This window comes from Tachysurus fulvidraco, chromosome 12 (genome assembly GCF_022655615.1).
Source record: "Tachysurus fulvidraco isolate hzauxx_2018 chromosome 12, HZAU_PFXX_2.0, whole genome shotgun sequence".
Lineage (NCBI taxonomy): Eukaryota > Metazoa > Chordata > Actinopteri > Siluriformes > Bagridae > Tachysurus > Tachysurus fulvidraco.
In genome coordinates, this window is record NC_062529.1 from 16,661,652 (window position 1) to 16,687,811 (window position 26,160).

Here is a 26,160-nt window from a genome sequence, read left to right on the forward strand (position 1 = left end):
CACGCACAATTTTAAAAAATTGCCCCCAAGGTCTCGAGGCCCGATATTCCCTTGGTAGCTGTTAACCCAAAGCATTTATGTGGCTAGGCAGAGGCATTCTCCATATTTCTTAGTGGTCCTCACTGGGCCAGTCTGGCTCTTACTTCGCCCCCCTTCCTCTCTCTAGAGAATTCACTTCATCTAAAAAAAGCCCCATTTCATTTACATGGTTTTGTGTTGAAACCGAATATTATCTTCACATGCAGATACAACACTGGCTAAATCACAAACGCGCTTTGTTGTGTTTGCCATGCATTTCACTGTGAAAACTGATTCAGTTGCTTCATTTTCACTGTTTAGTAAATTTTACCCCTGCTGTAAATTTGCCTGGTCTCAGTGTGAGCTCTCTACAACACTCTGTGCCTCCAGAGAAAAAGGGCAACGTGGCAGTGTGGCAGCTGCCCGCGAGGCTTGACTGTTGCCTGTGAGCCCAGAGGAGTGTGAGTGCCTGTCAGGAGTTAATTGAGTTCCTCCTCCAGTGGCTGCTCCCAGGCCAGACCCTTATCAGGCACATCGCCTGGGGTCCTCTGACTGATCCCCTGCCTCCTCAGAGGGCCATCTGATAGCGCCCTGTCTGCAAAGGACTTCCCGCTCTAAGTGTGTGTGTGTCTGTGTGTGTGTGTGTGTGTGTGTGTGTGTGTGTGTGTGTGTGTGTGTGTGTGTGTGTGTGTGTGTGTGTGTGTGTGTGGGAGAAAGAGACTATGAGACAAAAAGAGAATGAGAGAAAGAGCTTGGTGGACTATATTCTGCTTAGTTAATTATGAAGGAATTGTGTACAGGACACACATACATCAATTCAGAATATTCCTGTGATTTTTATAATAACTGCATTAACTGTAATGTGGTGGCCCTAGTGGCAATGTGTGGGCACTTTTTTCTGTAAGCGGTGTAAGGATTGCCATGGCACGGTGAGGTTGAGAAACAAGATGCCACTGAGGGTGAGAGACTCAGCATTTGTCCGTGGCCTACAGGAACACAGAGGGCACGGGATCATTAGAGCAGCTAATCTCCAGCGTCGCCGCTGCGGCACAATGACATTACAGCAGCTAAAATTCTGTTAGGCCCGCCGCAAGGAATCAGATTAGCCTCAGACTGAACATTATGCTTTTGTGGCCACCACTCAGCATGAATTTTGATGGGGGGTTCAGCGGATCAAAAGGGGGAGGTGGAGGAAAAAAGAGGAAAAAAGGTCTTCCGTGTGGCACTGAGTGTGGTGACTTTAACGTAAAGGCTGTAATTTCTTTAAGGCTTTTTGATGTGCTTAAAACATGAATTCAGTTTAAAAGTCAGTGGCAAAAGATTTTGATTATTTAAGAAGGTGCGATGTTAGTGGTGTGAGAAGCGTGCATTCATCTACAACAATATTTTCATCATGTGCCCAGTGTTGAGAGTTAAAACACTTATGCAATTATGTTAAGTGTCACCTCCACACTAACCCTTGGCCTTTGATCCGAGCTCCGCTGAATTTGAGAAATAAAGGCTAAATTGAAATGTCATGTATTCTGACATTTTAAATATATAGCTTTTAATAGTGAATGTGTGAAAAAGTGCGCGCTCTCTCTCTCTCTCTCTCTCTCTCTCTCTCACACACACACACACACACACACACACACACACACAAACACGGTTTTCAGAAACTTTTAAATCATTGACAGATGAGAATTTCAGAAATTGTACTGGAAATTCAATACTGGGGTTTTATATATATATATATATATATTGGTTTTTTTTTGGCTCTATTTTTAATTTTTTATCAAACACTTTTTGTTTTTATGTTTGCCAAGAAATGAATCTCACTATACTGTCCTCCAAAAAAGCTTTCGAGCGCTCAAACAAAGGCCTTATTCTGCAAGGTCAACGGTTTTAACAGGAGGCAGTTTTTATTATTTATTTTAGCAGTTAACCTTTTTGTGAATTTCCAGAGGTGGTGGCAGCTGTGGCTGCGATGAATATACATGGTGGGCGAGAGAAGGAAAAGCCTAGCAATGATTTAACTTGACATGTTGACCCTGTATTCGCAGACACGGGAAGCCGGGATGAGAAACTAAGGGTGACCCCGTGACCCCAGGCCTTGAACCTTACAGTCACCCACACTTACAATTAAATCAGCCAGGAAGGGAGAGAGTAACAGCAGAGGGACAGAAAAGGGATATAGGTTTCCTTTTTTCTATCCTATAGCACATTCATTTTCTCTTCTCTTTCTTTTCTTCAAAGCTCTTCGGTTTCTATGCGTTTTCTTTGTTTATTTATTGCCTGAGAGAAACAGATTGTTTTGCTGATGATGAGGAATCCTGACAGTGACATGTAAGCTCTTGTGTGTCAATATTTGCCATTGGTTAGCAGTATGCTAATTATGCTAATACACTAAAACAAAATGCATGGGGTGTGGGAATGCCACTCAAAAACTAAACCCAGCAACTTGATTTGCATAAAGTTAAGTGAAGCTCAATTTCGATAATGTGAGCAAATGCTGACCTCTAACCCTGCTGTCCACACCTTATACTAACGGATGAGTAATCCAACGCATGTCCGTCCTTTTCTTATGATAAGAATGAACATGTTTTTATTCCTGCATGGAATACACTTGCAACATGATGGATGGATGATTACATCTTTTTATTTTCATGAGTTAATCAGTGAATATGTAGGATTTGTCTGTGTCCAGTGAATATGTAGGATTTGTCTGTGTTTAAGCAACGGTCCACTTCTCAGTCTTTCACATCGCCGTGTTTCTGTTTTCTTCCTCCTCAGTTTGAATTCTCCATTCTTCCACTCATGTAGTATTTTTGGCAGGCTTACAATGTGGGTGTATTTTTTCTCTTCACTTTTTTCTTTTCTTTTTTTTTTTTTTTTTTTTAACATTTAATCTTTAAGCATGCTGTCATTTGTCCCAGAATCCGAGCTCAATGATTAGATTACTATGACAGCAGGTCTCTTAGAAGAGGAAATGTCTGGACAAGCTTACACTCACACAAACACTGATGTTCTTCATAATATTCATAATATATGTCCATTTCGAAGCTGCATGAAAGCATCTCTTTCTGTTGCAATTTCACAATAGTGCATTTCTTTTTAGGCTTGAGTAATATAAAATGAAATACACCTCCTTATCACTTTCTGGTGATGACTGTGCCAGTAAAGTCTTGTGTACATATTATTAATATGTAGATCTAGACAGTTTATTTGGAATATTAGAATTCTGGATATTGAATTTCCTCTTTTTTCTATCACTCCTTCTCTCAGGCTGTTGAACAGGATGGCCGCTGAGGAGCGGCACCTGCCCTCCAGCTGTGGCTCGTACATAAAGACAGAGCCGTCCAGTCCGTCCTCTTTGGTGGACACAGCTAGCCACCCGAGTCCTGGTGCACACTCGGACGCAAGTGGTGGCTACGGCAGTGCCATCCACAGCCACTCCAACGGCCTCGACTCCCCGCCCATGTTCACGCCGGCAGGACCCCTCGGCGCAGCGGGCAGCGGCTGCCGCAAGCGCTATGACGAGTGCTCCAGCACGCTGCTTGATGACTCAGGCCCAATCAAGTGCGAGTACATGCTCAACTCCATCCCCAAACGGCTGTGTCTGGTATGTGGAGACATCGCTTCTGGCTACCACTACGGTGTGGCCTCCTGCGAAGCCTGCAAAGCCTTCTTCAAAAGGACCATACAAGGTACTGACACGCGTCTAAGATGCTGTATGCTGTAAAACTCAAGCAGAATTACTGCTACATCGGTGTTCAAATAAAACAATTATTATTTTAAATAACGAGCAGATTTTAGTTCTCTGAATGATGCGACTCCATTCATTCAGTGATACACACACACATAGTGCATAGTGTCCCTTTTGGCAACACCGGTGACATCATCAACATAATCAATTCATTTGCTTGTCTGCAAGGCGTGTATTATTACACTGACACATGATCAGATGACCACACTGACCGGACATGAATAGAAATCAAAGACAGAACATTATTCACTGGCTTCTAGCCTTCAAATCGCATGAAGCCACCAAGGTCTAAAATTTAAAAATAAATGGGATTATTATAAATATAAATGAACTTGTTTTCAGGAGATTACAATACTGATTTTCCTGAAGACTGCAGTTTTTTAAATAAGCATTCTAATATACAGCATTAATGTATTTTGTAAAGAGGTTGTACAGTAGATAACAACCTTTAGTAGCTGTTTTAATCAGTCGTGCCATTTTAATGAGTGGAGAAAAGAAAAACAATGACATAGCTGGAGTTGTAATGTATAGCGAGGCATAGCAGAAGCTCAGGGTGCAGCAATATAACATTACTATGCGGTTATGTTGCCTAGCCTTGCTAAGCTTGTTCATTGACAAGTCTTAATCCAATCAATCCACTTTAATTGTTTTGGTTGATTTAATTAATCTGGATGAGTCAGAGTCACATTTTCTGATTTGAAGCACATAGTTTATCTGTGAGCCTTTTTTTGTGAATGAGGATTAAATTAAAATGAGGATGTGTTGTCCGTTATTTGCACACGTTGAGCTATACGAGTGACACGGGTGCGTTGACCGATACACACAGTGTCGGTACCAGCGACCAGCAGTGGGATCACATTGGTGTAGCGCGGGCAGTGCAGTCAGTGTGTTGTGACACAGATATTAATCAGATGAAGTCACACAGGTGTGTATGTGTGTGCATGAGGAAAAAAGAGAGAGAGTAAGGATAAAGCATCACTACCCATAATTACAGCATGATCTCATTGCTCTGCCATTGTAAAACTTTAACAACATGGTAATGCTAATGCATATCTCAAGGAATGGCCAGATTACACAGAAGGATTTTGGTTGTGTTTTAATGTTCTAAATATCACAGTTAGATTGTGGAGACTCAGTATGCACTTACTAATGGGAAAAGTTACAGTTTTTATTCAGGTGTTTGATTTCTGTTCAGTCGGCGATGTTGAATTTGGCCCAGTGGTCCTATCAGCTTTAAACAGTCTATGTACCTTTTTGCAGACAAACAACAGCCTTCGTCCAAATCCTTCTGTTTGCACTGACTTCCACAGCAATCTCCTCTATTGACAAAAGATGAGTATTTTCCCTCAAGTCACATATTTAGAAACAGGCATCACAGCCTGCTATAGCGGGGTACAAAAAGCTATTACACTGAAGAGACAAAAAAAAAAGACCCTTGAAAGAACAAGCCATTTTAAGTGGAGTGATAGCCTAAACAATTAAGAGGAGGAACGTTCCTTGAAAGAAAAGAAAGAAAATGTCAAAGATCTTCTGCTTATTCCTCCTCTCTATGTCAAGTTGAAATTTTCTTCTCTATCCCTCCCTCTCTTTTGCTCTTTTCTTCCTTTTGGAGGGCTGCCTGTAATGGACCTAATCTTGTGCCGTTTGTCCGAGCCACAGGAGTTTTGTCAATAACAATCAGCGTTCAGAAGGAGTAATTAAGGCCGAGGCTTTTCATTAGGCCAAAGGGAGGGGGCTGTCTCTGGGGAGGACCGGCGCAATTAGAAACGCAGGCACGCGTCGCTGGGTAATTTCAGTGAAGGGGAAGGAAGAAGGGATGAAAAAAGAGGAAAGAAAAAAAAAATCTGCAGACTTTCTTTAGATTGGAGAGGGACACTGCTGCTCTATTGAAAGAGCGGGAGAGAGGCGGGCTAATGGCATAATAAGCAGACATGGTCCCAGACTGAATGCAGGAGGATTTTGGGGGTAAAATAAAGTAAAAAAATGAAAAGAGCACTGAGGGTGGCTGAGAGGATGAGTGGGGAAGAGAACGGGCAGACAAAGAGCACTTAAAGGAAAAAACAGGGTAAGTGATGTGAATTAGACGTGATTAATTAAGTAAATAATGAGGCTGACGAGGGTTGTAAGTGTGAGCCGGCGTCCCTTTAATGAGGACAAAGCAGGAGAGGTGGCGTTTAATTTGCCTTGTCATTTTAATCAATTCCATTCAGCCTTAACGCTACTGCAAAATGGCTTTTTTACTGCCAAACATGTAATACCTTCTCCACATTCACGAGTCTTATTGAAAAATGAGTTGTCACAGTGGCACATGCTGCTTTTGCCTCTTTATCACCAGGACAGTATTGTTAAAAGAGAGTGATCTAAAGCCTCACAGTGAACAGCAGGTGAACTGCAGGCATTTAAACTCTCCAGAAATCATACCTGAGAATATTCTATATGAACTGTATGCCATGCACTTTTTTCCCCAGACATCACTCTGCCTGCAAGTAAAGCCATGATACATGTTGTATATCGAAACCTAGAATAAACTTTTTATTGTTCCATATTTCATGGGCTTTATCTCTTTCTACACCTTCCTGAACTGAGCCACCACTTTTCTATAAACCAGTGTAGTTTAATACCAAGCTGAAAAAGGTCAAAGGAAATATAATCTAGCAATAAGTTGCAGTATTTCTGTCTAATTATTGATGTAGGATGGTATCTCCTAGCATGTGCTATCACATCGAGAACAGAATACCTTGTCATAAAGCTGAACAGAAATTTCTTTTCATTCTTTATTTCTTCCATTCTCCCTCTTTCCTAGCTTCATTTAGCTTTTTTTTTCAGTTCACTTCATCCCAACCCTCAACCTCCCTACAGACAAAGACTCCACTGGCCTTACCTTTTCAACGCAAAGGTAGACAGCAAATCCATCTTCTGTCACCTATTCATCCACTGTAAAGCCCTTTTGAACTTGCACGTTGAGACAGTTACATCAGTCAGAGCCAAGCCCCAAATTAACGTCATCTCTGATCATCATCCATCCACGACCACTACAATCTTGATCCCCCCCATTGCCCCGAACACCTTGTGCAAACCACCAATCAAACACCATGCATCTGCTACTTCTGAATTCCTACCCACTCTGAACACAAGTACTGTACAGGATGAAAACTTACCATAGCAACAGGCCCACTCTTTCTTCTCTCCACTAATAGAGCTTGACAGTAAGCCTGTAAAAGTCAGTTTAGATTTTGATGAGAAATACCTGCCATTTTACTATAATTTACTTACTCTGCCTGTGCCTGCACCACACCATGCCCTGGCACAGGTCCTGAAAAGCCATAAAATAAATTGAGACAGATAAATATTGAGAAGATAAAACTCTTTGCTTTAAATCTTTTTTCCCGCTCCACCCTATGCTTAATAAAGTAACACTTACATGAAATCAGATCAAATGAAAAACAATATGTATATATATATTTTTTTATCTATTTGATTCTTAAGTAAACATACATATTGGACTCAAATGCTGAACACCATTGTTTTATTTAACATGCATTGAACCTACACTTTGGGTGTAATTGCATGACGTGCATTTGAATAGTTTAATGTATTTTAGCCAAGCTGCAGTTGGTGAGTTCACGGGTGTAACAGGTAAACTGGAGCAAGCTGGACATCCTAAGGGACTCACAGGACTTCCTGCTGTGCTGATAAATTGTGCCAGTCAGGCAGCCAGGATGCAGGCTCCATTTACCAACAGTGAAACTCAAGATGCATTCAACAATAAAAAACACATGCCAAACAATAGAAAATGTCATTTTTCAAGAAACATTTGAGTTTGGTGCTGCATTAAGGATCTGTGAGGGATGTGAGGTCATTTTGATCTTTGCCTTCACTAAAGTAGGTAGAATCCAGACAGTACTTAAGACTGTGCTGTAGATATCTACTATCTCCCTATAGACATACACATATATAGATATATTATATATTTACATAAGACATGTAAATATAGTATTTATATAAGATTAGGCTGTTCTCAGAAAACTGGAAATGAAAAACAAATCTGGGGATAGATGTGTTGAAAGAATCTGCCAATCTTCAGCTAGCAAAGAAGCACATCGGAAATATATTTGATTACAACTGTTTTGTTTTTCACATCAACAAACGGGAAAACAGGAAGAGGAGCAATCTGACTTTATCACTCTAATTTTCACACCTTTATTTACTCCAACCCCAAAGAGATCTGTGGAATTTGCATACTGATTTGTATAACCCAGATAAGAGGTGAAATTTCTAATTATTTAATATATCTAGGGACCTTCCACTTGATCTGCGCAATAATGTTAACATAATTGCCCGAGTTGGGAATGGGAAATGGAGGAAAGCAGAGGAAACGACGGTAGCATATAGCAATTCTATTCCTACTTGACAAAAAAAAAGAGGAAAAGCTAAATATAACAGGTTCCATCTTATGTATCTTATGTAAGTTTAGAGTATGATAATGTGTGAAACTTGTATTTGGACCTTTTCACAGCCTTAAATATGTAAAATCTCAAGAATTATATGATGACCACATGCAATTCACAGGTTTTAAGAAAGATATTCAAAACACTCCCATGCTAACCTAGTGTGGTATTGTAGTGCTTTCATATCATTCCCCCATTTATAGTGTACTGTAAACCTGAGAAAAGGTACAAATACATGTTGGACACATTGTCATACTCCAAACTTACATAAGATACATAAGATGTAACCTGTTGTATTTAGCTTTGCCTCTTTTTTTTGTCAAGTAGGAATAAAATTGCTATATGCTACCATCGCTAACTCAGCTTTCCTCCATTTCCCATGTAAATATGCAAAATCTCAAGAATTATAAGATGACCACATGCAGTTCACAGGTTGTAAGAAAGATATTCAAAACACGCTCATGCTAACGTGGTATTGTATTGCTTTCATATCATTCCCCCATTTATAGTGGACTGTTATTATGCATTCAGAGCTCTCCCTTGCCATTACCCATACACACCCTAATTGAAATGCCTCCCTCTAGTTAAACGTACCTACATGGACACACGTAGAACGGGATCGTATATCAAGCACTCTAGCTATTGTTAGTCGTACAATACAGCAGAAACAGCTCTTTTATTGTGTACCAATGAAACCCCTATTCATTTGTATCAAGCGCTGAAGTGCTTGACTTGAATAATGCATCAGTGCAGTAGACACACTATATGTATATAGTGAGGGGAGTTTGCCACAGTGGGAGCAAGTTCAGATTTGGTGGAACATTATGTAAAATGCATAGGGCGGTGTGTGGAATTCTGGTTCTGGTTGCTGGGCTTGAAGGGTGCCAAGGGATGTTCTGCCTTAATCTCAGAATTATGTCTACTCAGAATTTCATGAACATGTTTTTGCAACTCTACTCTTTTCTTCTCACAAAGATATTTAAATGACATGAAACACTTCAGATTTAGAAAAGCAGTGTCTAGATTCTGTTTAGTGTCTTTTTGGAGATGAAGAAAAATACAACAATTTAAGCCGTACATCAGAATGGTCCAGGATTAACCAAACATAGAGAAAGGACGTCTGCGGTAGGTCAATGAGTATGTTCTAGTGTGTCGTTTCATTTGGCCTCTCTGCTTACCTCCGTGTTCTCCTGTCTGCTTTCTGCCATCTCTTATGACCAAATCAATTTACTGAAGAAAATAAAAGCTCATTCTGCAGATTTATGAATGAACTATGAATGATGAACTATGAAATCTGATCTGAATAATATATTGGTGTAATGTCTAAATAGATAATAATGTCCTTGCCATAATAAGCAATGTGTTTCGCAAGATCTTCATTAAGCATGTATTTATGTGATCTCCAAGAAAATCAGGTATAAAAGGAGACATATCTGATATTTCATTTTCTTTTTATCTGCTCAGGTAACATAGAGTACAGCTGTCCGGCCACCAACGAGTGTGAGATCACAAAGCGAAGACGCAAGTCCTGTCAAGCCTGCCGCTTCATGAAGTGTCTGAAAGTCGGCATGCTAAAGGAAGGTAATGGGCTCCTTAGACATTTTTTTCTCTGTGAACCTGACGGACATGTTCCTTCTTAACTGATGAATATTGAAGACTCTTGAATCGGTTGTTTTATTAACTTTATATCAACATGACCAAAAATGTATAGACATAAAGGGTCCAGACATACTATTACAACATTTTGGAACTAGAAATCAGTAATCTTAAAGAGTAAATCTTTACTATTTAAATTTAATATTTAATATAATACTATTTTTTATTTCTGTTTTGACATTAATTAAAGCTTAAGGCTATCCCTTTGATAGCTTGACCGACCCTCTGGTAGCAAAGCATTAGTATCTAATTTTCACTTAATAATACAACATGCTGGCATTTAAAGCAGCTGTCAAGAGAGTTATTTTGCACACACAGAACAAGACACGGTTCTGATGCTGGTGGAAAAAAAAATCAGTACTAGACTGATTGCCAATGGGCTAATGCCAGGCCAGAATGGAGTTGAAGGGCCCTGTTGGCATGGCCCAGCTGTCCGCCCCTGTGTCCCAGCCACAGAGCAGTAAATAATGCGCCTGTTGGACAGAGAGACAGAAATATGCTGAATAGGTCGATCCCTGCATCTGACTAATAGAAGTGTAACAGTATTCCGACTGGAAGGGCTTCGGCGCAGTCCCTGAGCACACACTCCAGCCGTTCTCAGCTCTCCCCGGCATATTGATCCACTAAATGTTTTCCGAACATCTCAGCTCCCTTCCTGTGGATGCTTTTTTAAAGTCATGCCACTTGGGAATTCAGTGACAATTAAACATGCTGGTCATGGATTTTTTTTTTTTTTATCTTGGACAGGTTTCTCTCTTTCTCCTTTCTATTTTAGTTCTCTTGAGGGCATGGGGCCTGTGTTTGCTAGTTTGTCTCTGCCTGACCAGTATTGTTTTTTTTTGTTTTTTTTGTTTTTTTTTTAAAAATCAGGTAGAATTTCTGTTGAATGGAAAACTGAATTGAACATTGAACTTTAATGCAGAAATCATACCATATGCAACAAATATAGTTTGCATAATTTTGTAAATGTGAGTGTGTGTAGGTATATATATATATATATGTGTGTAGGTATATATATTATATATATATATAATGATATGGCAGTATATTGAGAACAGATGAATAGAATATCCATTGTGGTGGTGTAATACACCCAATCCATCCATTTAGTGTCTGTAAATGGCTCTTCCTCACAGCAATCTATATGGACCTAAGTGAGGTAACGAAATCTCTCAACTGCATGTTGAGATAGAGGGAGCAAGAGCAAGAAAGAGTGAGAGAGAGAATAAGGGAGTAATCGCATTACTAGCTGATGAAAAATTAATGGAAATATATTATCTAGAGGAATAAGAGACTAGAAAATAGGGAGAGTTGGTCATAAATGAATCACTAGTGTCAGTGCAAAAAAATGAAGCTTAGCTTAAACAAGAGCCAGTCTACTACACGGTAATAATCTTGTACCACACGTGACAGTAGGTACCCGGCAGAGATGATATGACGAGCAGACTTTTCTCTCAGTGGATGCTCTAGCAGTGGATGTACTGAGAGGAAATGTACTGAGAGAAAATAAAAAAGAATTCAACTCATTCTTAGACTATGAATTTATGATTTTAGAATGGATTGAAATTGATTCTTCCACCTGCACAATTTTTGCTAGGGTTTTTTTTTATTTTATTTTTTTTTTATTATCAATAAGAGTAGTCTATAAATGCACCCCAAACGGTTCTCAAAATAGTTTATTGCTCACAGGACCTCAATGTCTAAATGTGTCAGACATTACCACATGAGCTAATAGAATCTTTTTAGGTGTGTGATTTATACAGGATAAATGTTGTGCCAGAGAACAGTACCGTATGGAGAACGCAACACACTTTCTCTAATTTTCCTCTAGTCCTCCATTATTTAGAAAAGGTCATATCACCTGTCCTTACTCATTCCGCTTGCAGATATCTACATCCTTCTTCAATGTGACTCCAATACTGTCCTCAGTATACCCCTTATTACTTATGAACAAGTAACTTGTAGCACTTAACACGAAGCTCTTAAGCTCCATCTATGTCAGTGCCAAGCCAGCCCACGTGGACCAACACTCTCACCTTCACCTATAATTTCCAAACACTATCAAAATAAGTAAATACATTTTGCAAATGAATATGAAGACGTGAAAGGCATCTTACTGTGCATTTGGTATCTCTCCTCAATGCAAGGTCATGCGTCTGTCTTCCTGCCTACGCTACGTGAGCGCGAAATCAATCAGGCAATTCAAGGAGACAAGAACAAAACAGAGACCCGTGTCCATCTCTCTGAAACTCTTCTTGTCGCATGGTAACTGCTGAGGAGAAGGCTGCCTCCAGTCTGTAGTCTTAAGGGTAGGTTAGAAGTGGAAAGGTCATGCAGTGAATGAACAACATCAAGCCTAATAATAACTGTACAGCTCGTAGAAAGTGCAGAGTAGACCATAAACTTTCAATGGTGCTGTCTTTGAGTCACGGAGATTCAAGGGATTGTCATTGGCTCAGACAAATGCACATTTCTGAAGAAGGTTTAAACGCAGTGGCGTGTTCTGTTTACATTAATTCGTTAAAATGTTTTAAAATTGCTTTTTATAAAAAAAAGAATTTTTATGCAATCCTATGATGTAACAGTATTTGGCTATGTTTTGGTACGTGGTCAGAAAATGTAATGCAGTGTCTGTTCTTAGAAATATGCAACAGAAGTCAACCTGAAACTCCTGTGAAATTGCTTCATTTCCTCCCATCTGTATAAAAGAGGAAGTGATCAATAGATCTACTCAAATGTCAAGGACTACAGTTTTTTTTTCTCTGATCAATGGAAGAGGATCAGAGCTGAGATGATAGGAAAAGATACTAGTGAGAGATTACACTGATGTAATCCTATGGCTACAGTCCTTTAACTGACTAGAGGATCCATATATGTCTCTTATACATACATTGAGTCTGACATTTAGAGCAGAGAATGCTAAACATGCTTTAAAAAAAGTAAAGCAACAGGAATATGCATGTACTGTAGATAGTATTTATTGAAACGTGTAGAGACAGAGCCCAAACTTATGTATGCATAGGACATGCATAGGAGAGCTAAAGCTAAGTGATACACATACAGAGGTTGAGGGATCCAAACACTGATATGGGGATAGTCTTTCTTAGCCACATGGCAACCCATGGCTAAGAACAAGGCAGGTCCATTTAGTGACCTCAGAGATACACTGACACCAGTGCGGTGTCCTGAATGTCTGTGGTAAGTGCTTAAGATGGATCCCCAATACCACAAATCTCCCAGGACACAGATACTGGATTCATCAGCTATCATAAGAGTTAAAAAAAGATGTATGCTGAAGAAACCTCAGTGTCCAGCAAACTGGCAGATCGCAAAAGAGGGTTTTTTCATCCAGTGGATCTGGACAGACAAGCTTACGAAGACTAATGATAACTACATAATATAGTAGTTTATTCTCTCACTGATTCTTCTGAGGAATAAAAAGAGCACTTGGTTCATCAAAATCTCAGTCCATGGTAAGACAAGCGTGGGTGGATTATTTGCAGTTTTTGGTGGTGATTGGCCAGGACCTACAGATGGCAAACTGCCAGCAGGAGCATTGATCTGACAAGGGTCAGTAAGCAAAGTAAATATACGCATATTGGTGGACTTAAATGACTTCCATTTTAGAGGTAGCTGCTTTTATGACAAATTGCTTGGTGAGGACTGGATGCTTAGGAAAAGGACTGAATCAAACCAGTTTTTTGTGTGTATGGGGTAGCTATTGCAGCAGAGGAGCTTGTGTACCTTTAAGAGGAAGCTATCACCATATTGAAGCCCATAACAAAGCCTAAAAGGTGTGGTTTCTTTATTGATTTTTGTAACACATGGCTTTTGTCCTGGACCGAACTGCCTTCACTTTGTGTTTATTCATAACTACTTTGTTGAGGCTCACCACTCATTGTGGAATAAGAACCTTTTTCAGATTTTCATAGAGATGATTCTTCATTAGACAAAACATTAATTGTTGGATATGGTTTTCTTGGAAGATTCTAAATATTTCTAGATAAATCTATTCATAATTGGTTACATCCCTAGTACAGACTGAAATTGTATCCTGGTTATCTAAATTGTGCCAGTGTATAGTCTGTATTAAATGAGATGATCTATTTACAAAAGATTTCCAGTGCCCTCAGCAGTTCATTGCCCCCAGTGTAAAGAGGTGTACGAGTCTGTCAACTGTCTGGCTGCCAGTTCCCCTGAATTTGGCCTGTTCCTCAGCCTAACAGGTGAGAGGATTACAGCAGGCGATAACACATGTTTTCCACCAGAGAGGGTTGGGAGGGAACAGGCAGAGCAGCCCACTATTTCATGAGTCCTTAAACGTTGTATATCATCTTTACTGGAAGACAGACATATGAATGACGGCCCGACCACAATTGAAAGCAGCTCTGCATGATTCACATTTGCTTATACATGCCCTGCAAAGACAAAACACGGGCACTCATAAATTCGGTAGAGAATAATCAAAGAACTTAAGGTAGTCTTTGTCCTGAATGGTGCAGTCGTGGTCTTGTGGTTCTTATTTGCGCTTTCCTAAATTTGGGCCGCTAAGCCACAGAGTGTCAGTTATCTCATTTTGGGATTCAGATGGGTGCTTGAGTGACTAAGAGTATTTCAGGTCACCGGCAACCCATGACCTCATTGATCTAGCTGGTGGTTTGAACATCACCTGCATTTGTAGCATTTAACATAAGTATCTGAATGAGGAATGACTGAATGTGTGCATTGCAGTTTGTGATTACAGAAGATTTCAGGCTGACATGGTGTTAACTTGCCAGAAGTCTGCATGGATTCTAGACAGGATCATAGTGTCCAGTTTTAGTGTACAGTCCAGTTTGATGAAAGTGCTACCTAAACTAGAATGGGTAACCTGCTTCATCTTAAATGTTTCAGGATTCACTGGTTATTCTTTCAGGCTGTCAGCCTGTCTGTTACCTCCAGTTCCTTCTCATCATCACTCATGAGAATGAATGCCATGACATGCTTGCAGGCATCAGGAGCTGCCAATCAGTGGTCGTGTGAAATAGTGCTGACGAGAGGGTTAGTGGCGGCAACCATGAAAGGCAGGGTTTGTTTGGCCCTGGGACATGGCCCTGTGCTTTTCCCAGCTAAAAACAAGTCTGCCTAAGCTCCTCTTGGCACTGCCAACCATCCCAGCCATGCTGACACTTTCCTCTCTCCTTAGGGACAGGCACCCAGAACAGGTGATAGACCCAAAAATAAGGTTCCTCACCAACCCTCGCTGGCCTTCTCGGTCCGGCCCACACAAAGTGAGTGGGGACAGGCCCTTTTGTAGGGGCTGTGCATGGAGAGGGATTATTATTGTTTTTGTAAGAAAGAGGAGCCTGGGGTCAGCTGGCCCTTGTCCGGCCCCAAGCATGGGGATAATCCCCATGCAAATGCCAAACGCTTTGGCCCTGAGCCCTTCTCCTCTCTACCCGCTTGCTTTGAAGAACTGACACCCAAGAGCCAAGCACTATCTGCTCTGCACCAGCAGCAGCAGTCAGAGCTGTACGACACACACATTCATGTTTGTTGATTAAGCTTACAGCTGCTGTGTCTATAGTCTCATCTGAGTGAAGCAATGCTTGAAGAACAAGAAAAGAGTGTGACATGCTCAATTCCTCATTTGCATTTCAGCATGTCATCAAAGACCTGTCTGTCGGCACTGTTTTTAGGTTGTGATAACTACTGGGAATTGACTAAAGCCACATTATGGCATTGCAGTTGTAATCTGTGGTGTCAAGAGTGTTTATTTTATTACTTCCTCTATTGCATTGCTCTTGAATGAGGACTTAACAAATTTGCTTTCTGCACTTACAGTGGAATAAGCTGACTTTGTACGAACAAGTCTTGATAAATAAGCAATTAAGCTTAGTATTCATTAATAATCAATTGTATTAATGTTGTAGAAATTATAGTCACTTATGAGTTCTATGTTTTTTATACATACATATATACACATATATATATATATATATATATATATATATATATATATATATATATATATATATATATATATATATATATATATATATGTATACTGTTTTTAAATTTGGCTCATAATGGCCAGTCAAGTGTCCAGTTGCCGTTACCTTCTATTACTTCTGCCACTTCAAAGAAGTATCAGTGAGATCATGATTGTCCTATGATAAGCCACTAATTTTCCATTAGAGAACTCTCTCTCTCTCTCTCTCTCTCTCTCTCTCTCTCTCTCTCTCTCTCTCTCTCTCTCTCACACACACACACACACACACACACACACACACACACACACACACACACACACACACACACACACACACACACACACCCTGACCCTCTCTGAGTGTAAGAGAGACTGGCTAGTGCCAAGCTTTAATTCCTGTCAGCATCTGTTAATTATGGCGGGCACTGTTCTAATTAAAACAGGCACCCATGTACCTCGGAATCTTCACGCCAGCTTTGCCATGGCTGACACTAACATGTGACATAGAGATGAACATGGAATGTTTCTGAGCACTGGACTCACACTCAACCACATGCTCATCAAGACCTTCAAAGGAACAGGAAGAAACCATAGCATGTGCAAAATATGTCATGTCAGTGCTTTGCCAGATCACCTCAATAGCTTTTATTTAGTGATATATAAAAGCTTACAGTTTGTATTTCTTATAGCATGAGAGCAGAATGAGAGATGTTAGTTGATGTCATGAATAACATAATCATTAACTTGGTAAACTGTAATTTACTCCTACAGTGCTCATCTTCACGATTAACATAGTGAAATGAAAGTTTCAGTTAGGAGAAATGAGATTTTTACTGCGATTTAGCAACCGTCAAATGATTTCCCAGTGTTTGCTATGAAGGAGGTACCATAGGGACCAGTGGGTAATTAGGTTAGTGGGTTGTCAGTGTCAGGAAATTGAAAGACAATCCTAATCAGATTTCTGTTTCTAGGGAATCAAATAATTTATATAAGTACCAGAAATCAGCTTGTTCCTCTGGTAAAACAATAATGCAGTTTGTTTCTGCTGCCCTTTGTTGTGTATGTGATTATTTTAAGTGAAATTGGCCCTCAACAGGAAATTAAATGATTACTGGATATAAGGCCAGGTTAAAAATGTCTAGGATGCAATTTTACAGGGACTGTAAGTATTCTGGGGAACAAATAGAGCTTTTCCATCTTGTCAATTTTTTTTTTCACATTAAAAAAAAAACTCTAGAGGTTAATTGTACATCATTCACCTTAACATACTCGACTGTGGAATTAACTGTAGTGAAATAGAGTCAAACATTTTCTCTCTCTCTCTCTCTCTCTCTCTCTCTCTCTCTCTCTCTCTCTCTCTCTCTCTCTCTCTCTCTCTCTCTCTCTCTCTCTCTCTCTCCTCCTGTTTTCTCACCTGTCCTCGTTTAAGGTCGTTCTTTGAGGTGTTTATGCTTATTTTGTTGATTTTTTTTTGGGATGACATTAGCGTAATTTTCAATAGTAACACTCCAGTCTCATTTCCCATAGCTCTGCGATTCTTATATGAACGTATCATTTAGCAAGTGCTCCCCCATTCGACAGCTCAAGCAGTTGGATAAGCGTCAAACCAGTTTTAAACTCAGGAGAACATTATTTTCATCCTAATCATTCGTAATTTTTACTTTCTGGTTAATAATTCATCTGAAATAAATAGAACTGTTTTTTTTGTAACAGTATGCATTTACATGAATGACACAGATATGGATGGTGTGAAATATAAAAGTGTATTAACATTCTTATCAAATAATTGACTAATAAATAACAGATGTTGTGATGAGCATTGTGGCATTTACTGCAGTACATTAGCTCTGAAGTGACTCCAGTAGGGAAGCAGGGGAAATGCACTGATAAGCTTCTACACTCATTCTGCTAGTGTTAGTTAAATAAAACCAGGCTGATTTATTGGACCGTGTGTGTGTGTGTGCGTGTGTGTGTGTGTGTGTGTGTGTGCGTGTGTGTGTGTGTGTGTACAGCACAGCACAGCATAGTAATGTGTGCTTGGGTGTATAGGTGCTGGCTAGGCTGTGTGTATATGAAATGAGTAAGTTTCTCAGCTCTGCGGTTAGCATGCTCAGCGGCTCTGAGGAAAAGCTAAATAATTAGAAGGCCTGTCTGTGAGATCATTGACCTTCGTTTAAATATTCATGTGTTTGTTGTGCAGTGGACAGTGGAGCAGAAGCAGCAGACTGCTCTCACATATGGAGCACTGCCACTCCTGTGACACGCTCCACCAAAACAAGCACTAGCCTGCCTCTGCACACTTCCTCTCTTTTTCTCTGTCTCTCTCTACCTGTCACACACATGGGTCAGGGTTTGCGTGTGTTTGTTGTACTTCGGCTTTCTCTGTATTTCTTTGGTTTTAAATGACCGTTAAGGAGATGAAATAATTTATTTACACTATGATCGTGTTACCTAAGAGGATGTTAAGTGTGTGTGTGTGTGTGTGTGTGTGTGTGTGTGTGTGTGTGTGTGTGTGTGTGTGTGTGTGTGTGTGTGTGTGTATAAGAATGTGCGCAGACACAATTCTGGATTCGCAAACTGTTGTATCCCACAAATTATCTTTAAATTCCCTGCAAATACAATTAAAATGAAGTTATTGTAAATTGTCAATCTTTCATGAATTTATTCTTGCAATGTAACACTTTATAGTTACAGTCGTCATGCATCCAATTTAGACTTTCTGAGTGAATTTATTTGTATGGGTACTCTGACCCTTGGGTCACACCCTTGGCTACACAGCCTAATACACATAAACTCTGGCTAACTGTGTTCTGGTGCTATTCTATCATAGCCAGCATGAACTTTTTCAGTAATTTGTGCTACAGTAGCTCTTCTGTGGGTTCAGGTCAGACGAGCTAGCCTTCACTCCCAACCCGCATCAGTGAGCCTTGGGAGAGGTGACTGTTCACCTGTTGCTTAATATATCCCACCCTTTAACAAGTGCTATTTTAAGAAGATAATCAGTGTTATTTACTTCACCTGTTAGGGTTTTAATGTTGTTGTTGATCAGTGTGTATCCTGCTGTTCTGTGTTTATCCAGGCGTTCGTCTGGATCGTGTCCGAGGAGGCAGACAAAAGTATAAAAGGAGGATTGACACAGAGAACAGCGCTTACCTGGGCCTCACCCTACCACCTCCTGCCAAGAAACCATGTAGGATTTCTCTTACACACAAGCACACTGCACACACACATCATTCCGTAACCTCAGTAACTACTAGGATATCTTCAGACTCTGCTTAAATAAAAATAAATCTTCATTTTATGAAGACTGGGACATTATGATGACCTTTAGGCTTTTTTTGTTCTTTACAAAGCTCTAAAGATATACTGTATGTACACACACCAGATTTTAACCTGAACAAAGAATAAATGTGATCGTCTCATATATGTACACACTGGTCACACTAAAAAAAAATATTTTCTGTTTCACTGCCTCTTTTCTCATCAGGGAAAGCTCACAGGCCCTAACATTGTTCCATATTTACAAGTCTTCTGAATCAATACTCAGTTGTTGTTGCTGTGTTTTCATTCTCTTTATGCTGCCTAGACCGGATTTAAACGAATGACCTGCTGAGACTGCAGATTAATATAGAAATCGTCACACTAATATAATATTAAAGTAATATTTTCATTTCAAATCAATAAAGTCATTTCCATTTATTGACTTGACATTAATATTTACAGTTCAGCTCCTGGCATAATTACTGACTAACACACCACATGGTGGTATAGTTCATATAAAAGCCTCTTATGCTCTTTCATATGAGGTGTTTATTCATCCTCACTTTAATGATTAGTTGGATCAAAAGCTAATCAGAATATACATGTGTCTCCTCTGATACTCTTCTTTCTCAGTGACAAAGATCGTGTCCCACCTCCTGGTAGCAGAGCCAGAGAAGATCTATGCCATGCCAGATCCCACCATGCCTGAGAGTGACATCAAGGCACTGACCACACTCTGTGATCTCGCCGATCGTGAGCTGGTCGTCATCATCGGCTGGGCCAAGCATATCCCAGGTGAGTTCACATTAACAGTGTTTACACCCAGGCAAGTAATCTTAGAGTCAAGAGTTTTTCTGAATTGGAATAAAAAGCCTTTATTTATAAACCTCAGTCAGAGGACAGTTTGAATAATATTTCTATCTAATAAAAGTTAAATAAATGACATATTGCAATGTAATGTTCCACTTCTGCATCTTTGCATATATTCTGGAACATGTGCATTTATTTCACGGCTTTAAGACCAAATGGCTGGTGCAACAATCTGGTCCTGTAAGGAACCGACATTCATGATGCAGATTTGTTTAGACTGATTTTTACAAAATTGGGAAAGTTGATGTGTATGCAACAAATATTTTGATGCACAGTGGAACAATCCAAGCAATGTGACAGGAATTTCATATGAAATATTAACTCTAGGAATCAAGCTTCTTTGCTGTTACATTGCTTCAAATGATTACTGAGTTTGTAAAGTTTCGTTTCGAGATTTTTATCGTCATTCTCGGCATATACAGGCATACAGTAGGATGACATCGCTGTTATTCCCCATGGCGCTGTGTGACATTACCGAGGTCACAGACAGCAGTGTGCAAAACTGACAACATGTAGTGCATAAACTGAGGAAGACTACTATACAATAGCAATAAATACAAAGAGTGGAGCAAAACAATTAATAAAACACAGCACATTAAATACCATAAACAGCAAAGTGGTGCAGTGAGTGGTGTTGTGGTGAGCAGGACATAATCCCCTCAGCAGCGTAGAAGCATCAGAGTCCCAGATAATAAGGTGAAAGTGTTGTAAAAAATAATACGAGTTTCTAATAAGGAACTAATTTATTTGAGTTGGATGTAAATAATGTGTCTGGAGTCTATGGAGTTTAACTACAAATGTGTAGGCAGAACTTATATCTCATTGGTTATATGGATATATGAATAGTATTCTTTGCTTTTGAGTAGCATTTAGAGTTTGTGAATTTTAAATGGTTCCTTATGGCTGGTCACTAAAGGATTTCTGGTTTTTATATCTTTTATTTTTTTGTCTAGAATCGAGAATGACAGAAGAGAATGCACGTATAGCAGCAAAAATACATGCTTTAAGAATGAAAATGTCTGCTTTTACTTTTGGCTAGTAATTCCAATCTAATATTAGATGTCGTGACATAATTGTGTATTTCTTTAGATCACTATCAAACATCATTTAAACAAAATTTGCTCACAGACTGGTAGCTATATGATCAGGTATTAGTGTGTTAGCTAGGAAGACATAAACCACCAGGCATGGATGTGGGTCTCAAAATCTGGAACTCACTGTAGCAACGTATTATGGAAAACAATTTATGCAGTGCCTCATCCAGACATATTTTTTTTTACTTCTTAAAGATAGTGGTTAGCAGTATATGTTGTAATGATCACTCTACTGTGATCGGATAAATTACATTTAGAATTCTTCAATATTTCACATCTTATATTTCGACACCTGACTAAATTGTCACAATGTCATTTTATTACGGAATTATATATCTCATGGAATCCACATTAAAAAACAATCTATTGTTATTTAGAAGTTCTGGCCACATATATAGTGCCTGTTAATAACCATGATAATTCTGTGGGTGAGCTTTTAACATCTGTGATATAAAACAAAACAAAAAAAACCTGAAACTGACCAACAGAAAAACCCAATACACAGCTCAGTGACGTTTTTGGGGAAGATGGTAATCAGAAGCTTGGTGAAATGTTATCTAGTAAGAAGATTAAGAAGACTTTGATCCCCATTCAGTCAAGCTCACACAGACACACACATACACAAAGTGCAGTGCTGTGTCAGCGCGTAAAGAGTTTAGCAAGAAGCTTAGCCACAACTAGATCACTAATGACCCAATAACACAGTCCCCTCCTCCTGCCATACACATCTATCTATATATTATCTCTTGCAATATCTATCTATTTTAGTGTAAGCCTCAGTATTTTGTATATAATTATTTCAAACACTTTTGCATGATTCACAGAAAATCCAGCCTCACTCTGATAGTCAGGTTTTGAAAATAATAATAATATACCTAGGTAATTAGATTTTTTAAATATAATTTTTTAATATATTTCGAGATCTCTGATAACTACATATTTTTAGATTTAATTCAATTTAGTTGTAGTTGAGTGGAACATTAGCCATATGCGGGTTCTGCTAATCTTAAAAATTGTTATAATATGGATGTAGCAACTGGCCAAAAATAAAAGATGGTTCGAGTTAAATTTACATTGTGCTTTCAATCTTCTCCCCGGTGACAATGTGCTGCACATGGAGGCTGATTGAGTTTGCGCATCGCTGTTGTATCGCTATGATTTAACCCCAACAGCGAGCAGGCAGGCAGTGGCTCCTCCCTACTGCGAGGCTACTGATTGCATTCTGATAGATTTTCAGCCCTTTGGCAATGGGATTAAAAAAGATTAACAGTTCATTATAAAGTGTGGTACATTGATTAGGATGCTGACAGATGGCCAATGACCATCGTCCAAAGGTAACAATTTATATGTCAAGAAAATTGGTGCCTAACTTCCTGAATTGATTTTTTATTGTCCGTTTTGCGAAGATAACATTTGAGCAAACGGGTTATAAAAAAGTGGCAAATTTCTCTAAAGTGGTCCTATCAAGCACTAATCTCAGTGCATTTGAGAGATTCACTTGGACAGCAGCAGCGTGTAATCTCACATATAATGGATCTAGGAGCGTGCAAAACGATCTGCAATACTGCTAATATTACTTTCAGAAAAACAATAAACTAATTATTGATATAACGTACTATCATACTGTATATCCTCATCTTTTAACCTAAAGCCAACATTTCAAGTGCGTGCCATGCATTGAGTTCTGTAAACAACGACAGAAAGTCTTCTGCACCGCCAACCTACAACCAGTTAGGGTAAGGAGGCATCTGAACTCACCTGTCACTCAGTAGTTCTAACACAGAAAGTGTGTATGCTGTGTTATGGTAATATACTGTAGTTTAAATTTAAAATTGCTATTTTTTTCTAAACTTACTGCCTACATCCTGAAATAAGTTTAAACTCTTCTCTCTTTCTTATCTCTTATATGCTGCACTATAGGATTGGGCCCAATATTCCTAAATGTGATACATACTGTAGCTGTGATACATAGTTTGTCACATTTATTATAGAAATAGGATTCAGTGCACAGTTTTGTCTATTGGATCATCTAATCATCAAGGATATGTGCTATGTATTGTCAATTCTTACTCAATCTGCCGTAAATTGAATTGATAATTAATCCCGAGTTGAATAGCTCAGCACTGGTTGACCTGGCAGTGCGAGAGTGCACTCTGTAAATAGTTTGAGTGACGTTTGGCATGGCTGTGCTTATTAAGGTCGATGTGTGGGAAATGTTGACAGATGGCCTTTTTACTCCCGAGGTGCTAAAGACCTTTGACATACATACCGTCGTTGCTTGTTCTATTCCATCTCCAATTTCACAGTGTCCAACTGACAGAAGCATTACTGTAGTTACTTACAGCCTGACACACTATAAAAATGCAAGCTGGTTACCGATTTGGAGAAAGTACAAAGAAATTTAAGGGCTGAAAATAGAAAACCACTCCAAAGTATCGGTACGTTGCTCTGCTATGGTGATCATAGTAAGCATGGAAAATGGAAAATAGTGGCAGTGCTTTTATTGCAAGAACTTATCACAGTATCAATAGTCAGATTTGTTTGGCTTGAGTGCTGCACTGAATGGTAATGTCATATGCCATGGTTTGGAATAAGGCTTTACACTCTGCATCTTGTGCAACCCAGTTGCTTCATCACATTAGACAGCTGTTAGTCACCTGCCCCCAAGCCCCAGATTCAGAGGGCAGGATTTTTCCTCTAGGGAATTCTGGGCTGAGAGAGTCTAGAGAATTGTTTCCCACATGATCTTGCCATAGCCACGTAGTAGCTATTCTTGTCCTGTGATGCCTTTCATTTTATGAGCGTCATCTACTGTATGATGGTTTTATATGAGCCTTCACACTTTAAACCTTTTTATTCTTTATACTTTCTAAATAAGAAATTCTGAAGCTTTCTAGGAAAGGTCAGTTATTTCTAGTAAAATCAGCTATAGATAGACCTCATAGGTATAGAAAGCCGGGGACCAAATATACGAAAGTATTAAAAATGATCACCTTTCAGAGCTTACAGCTATCATATCTCAGCACACACCTCATGGCACAAGATTACTCCTATCTTACCCCCCATTCTCCCCACCCATCCAAAGCTCGCTGTTTTCTCTTTGCCATTAAATTGTGAAATCTCCTTACTGTGTTGCCGAGGCTGATCCCTCTCAAGCTGTGTAATCTCCTTGTAATGGAGTGTGAATACTGCCGGCCGATAAATCAGCACCTCATCAGCGGCCTTTATTAAATATAGACACCAACAGACAGGCCTTAGTATATTCAATTTACCCACTGACGGAGGCTTTAGCAGCCCAGATCAAGATGGATGGAGCAATCAGGTGTAGGCCCAGGCCTGACGCCCCACGCTTGAGATGCAGCATGCAGGGATGGAGATTTGAAGGGGGGCTTCCGGGACCATGCAAGGGACATCTGCTGCTCTGGGCGGGTTTACACTCAGGAAAGGGCAAGATCTATTTTTGTTGTGTTAGCGCTGTCAAAGGAGAGTTTGTTTATGTGCATGGGGGGTGGTTTGTGGGTGTATGTACACATTCCTACTATAAAAACCACCACAAATACAAACAATTCTCTCTTATTTATAACTTGGTTAAATTTACACATTTGGTTAATGCTTCATGAAGGCAGCTTACAATTGAGATGATAAACCTGAGCAACTGAGGGCAGAGGCTTGCTCAAGGACCCAACAGCATTAGCATGGCAATGCCAGGATTTGAACTCACAACCTTCTGATTAGATTTTAATACACTAACTGCCCTAATCTGTGTATCACAGCGTACCATACACAAATACAGTGACACAGTTATACACACCTTTGGGCGGAGATTGCAGTCCACCTTTTATTGGTGGGAGAAAACTGGTGAACGATCAGTAAACCCACATGTCTAAAGAACATGTACAACTCCACTCAGACAGTAACCCAAGCTCAGGTCTGGACTCTGGGGTTCACTAAAATAACCTTAACCTGAATTCGTTGTCTATTCAATTAGCTTTTTTCTTTTCTTTTTGTGAGAACTAAACTCCAGCACATTGCACCGGGTCTTTTTTGGCCAGACCTTTTACGCAGTAGTCAATAGGACATAGCTGCTCATTAACAAGTGAATCTGCTCGGCAGCAGAAATAAATGAAGTGTAATTACATGACTGATTAAGGTTCTCGTCTCTTCCCTGTCACTGAGCTAAACAGAGATATATAATGTCCAGTGAAGGCAGTGGCTCTCTGGGGAAGACTAAGTAGCAGTGGAGTCAGGTCAGAAGGTCAAAAACAGCAGATTAAGACAAGGGGATTACTGTATTTAACATTACGAAACTTCATATCGTTCACACTCCAGTGGCCAAATGACCCATCATCCTGGCATGTGCTCATGTCTAATGGGCTTCTTATCATTTAAAGCACTGATACTGTAGATCTCAGCTTGAAGAGGCTTTCCGTTCTAATATATTTTGTTCGAACCGATCTGTACGTCAAAGTTAAATATGAAATTTGCTCAATGCTTTGTTTTGTTTTATTACAATGCTCAGTGAAAGCCAAGACATTTCATTTCGGTAATTGAAAATAACTTTGAAGCCTGTAGTTGAATATGGTGCATTTATATGGGTTGAAAAGCAATTTGATCTAATCTAGTGTGTGTCTAGCACTTTCACTGACTCTGAACAGACTCATTCAAATTATTTATCTCAAGCGCCATTAATGATACGGTCATGCAAATTCCTAAAGAATTGTGAACATTAATAAGGAGATTATTTGTATTTATGTTCTGTCCCTTTTTATTATTTCAGTGATTATTCATCTCTTTTTTTCCTACACATTATTCGTACCCGGCCCAATGACACGGACATGCAGTACTCCTACAGTATATTATATACATTTATATAGAATGTGACCTTAACTCGAGGTCAATGAAATGGCAGAGGCTTGTTTGAGTGAAAAAGATACGGAGCATAAACAAGTCGCTCAACGCAGCAGTGACAAGCGGGTGAAGCGGGGAAGCTCAGCAGACAGCAGACTACTTTTGGAAACACAACGGTGGAGAAGAGCCTGCGGCTGGTTATACCTTTGATAGCTGCTGGCTAAGAGTCTGAACGGCTTGTCGCTCTGA

The 26,160-nt window shown here is 39.6% G+C and overlaps 1 protein-coding gene across 5 annotated transcripts in view; it reads left to right on the forward strand.

Moving 5' to 3' along the window:
* Positions 1 to 26,160, forward strand: part of esrrb (estrogen-related receptor beta) — a 50,407-nt gene that overhangs the window by 14,304 nt on the left and 9,943 nt on the right. For all 5 annotated transcript variants that reach the window (XM_027172001.2, XM_027172003.2, XM_047821752.1 and 2 more), the window contains 4 exons: positions 3,283 to 3,704; positions 9,676 to 9,792; positions 18,918 to 19,028; positions 19,733 to 19,894. In XM_027172001.2, the coding sequence (XP_027027802.1) occupies positions 3,296 to 3,704; positions 9,676 to 9,792; positions 18,918 to 19,028; positions 19,733 to 19,894 (799 nt within the window). In that variant the 5' untranslated portion in view covers positions 3,283 to 3,295. The remainder of the gene's footprint in view (positions 1 to 3,282; positions 3,705 to 9,675; positions 9,793 to 18,917; positions 19,029 to 19,732; positions 19,895 to 26,160) is intronic.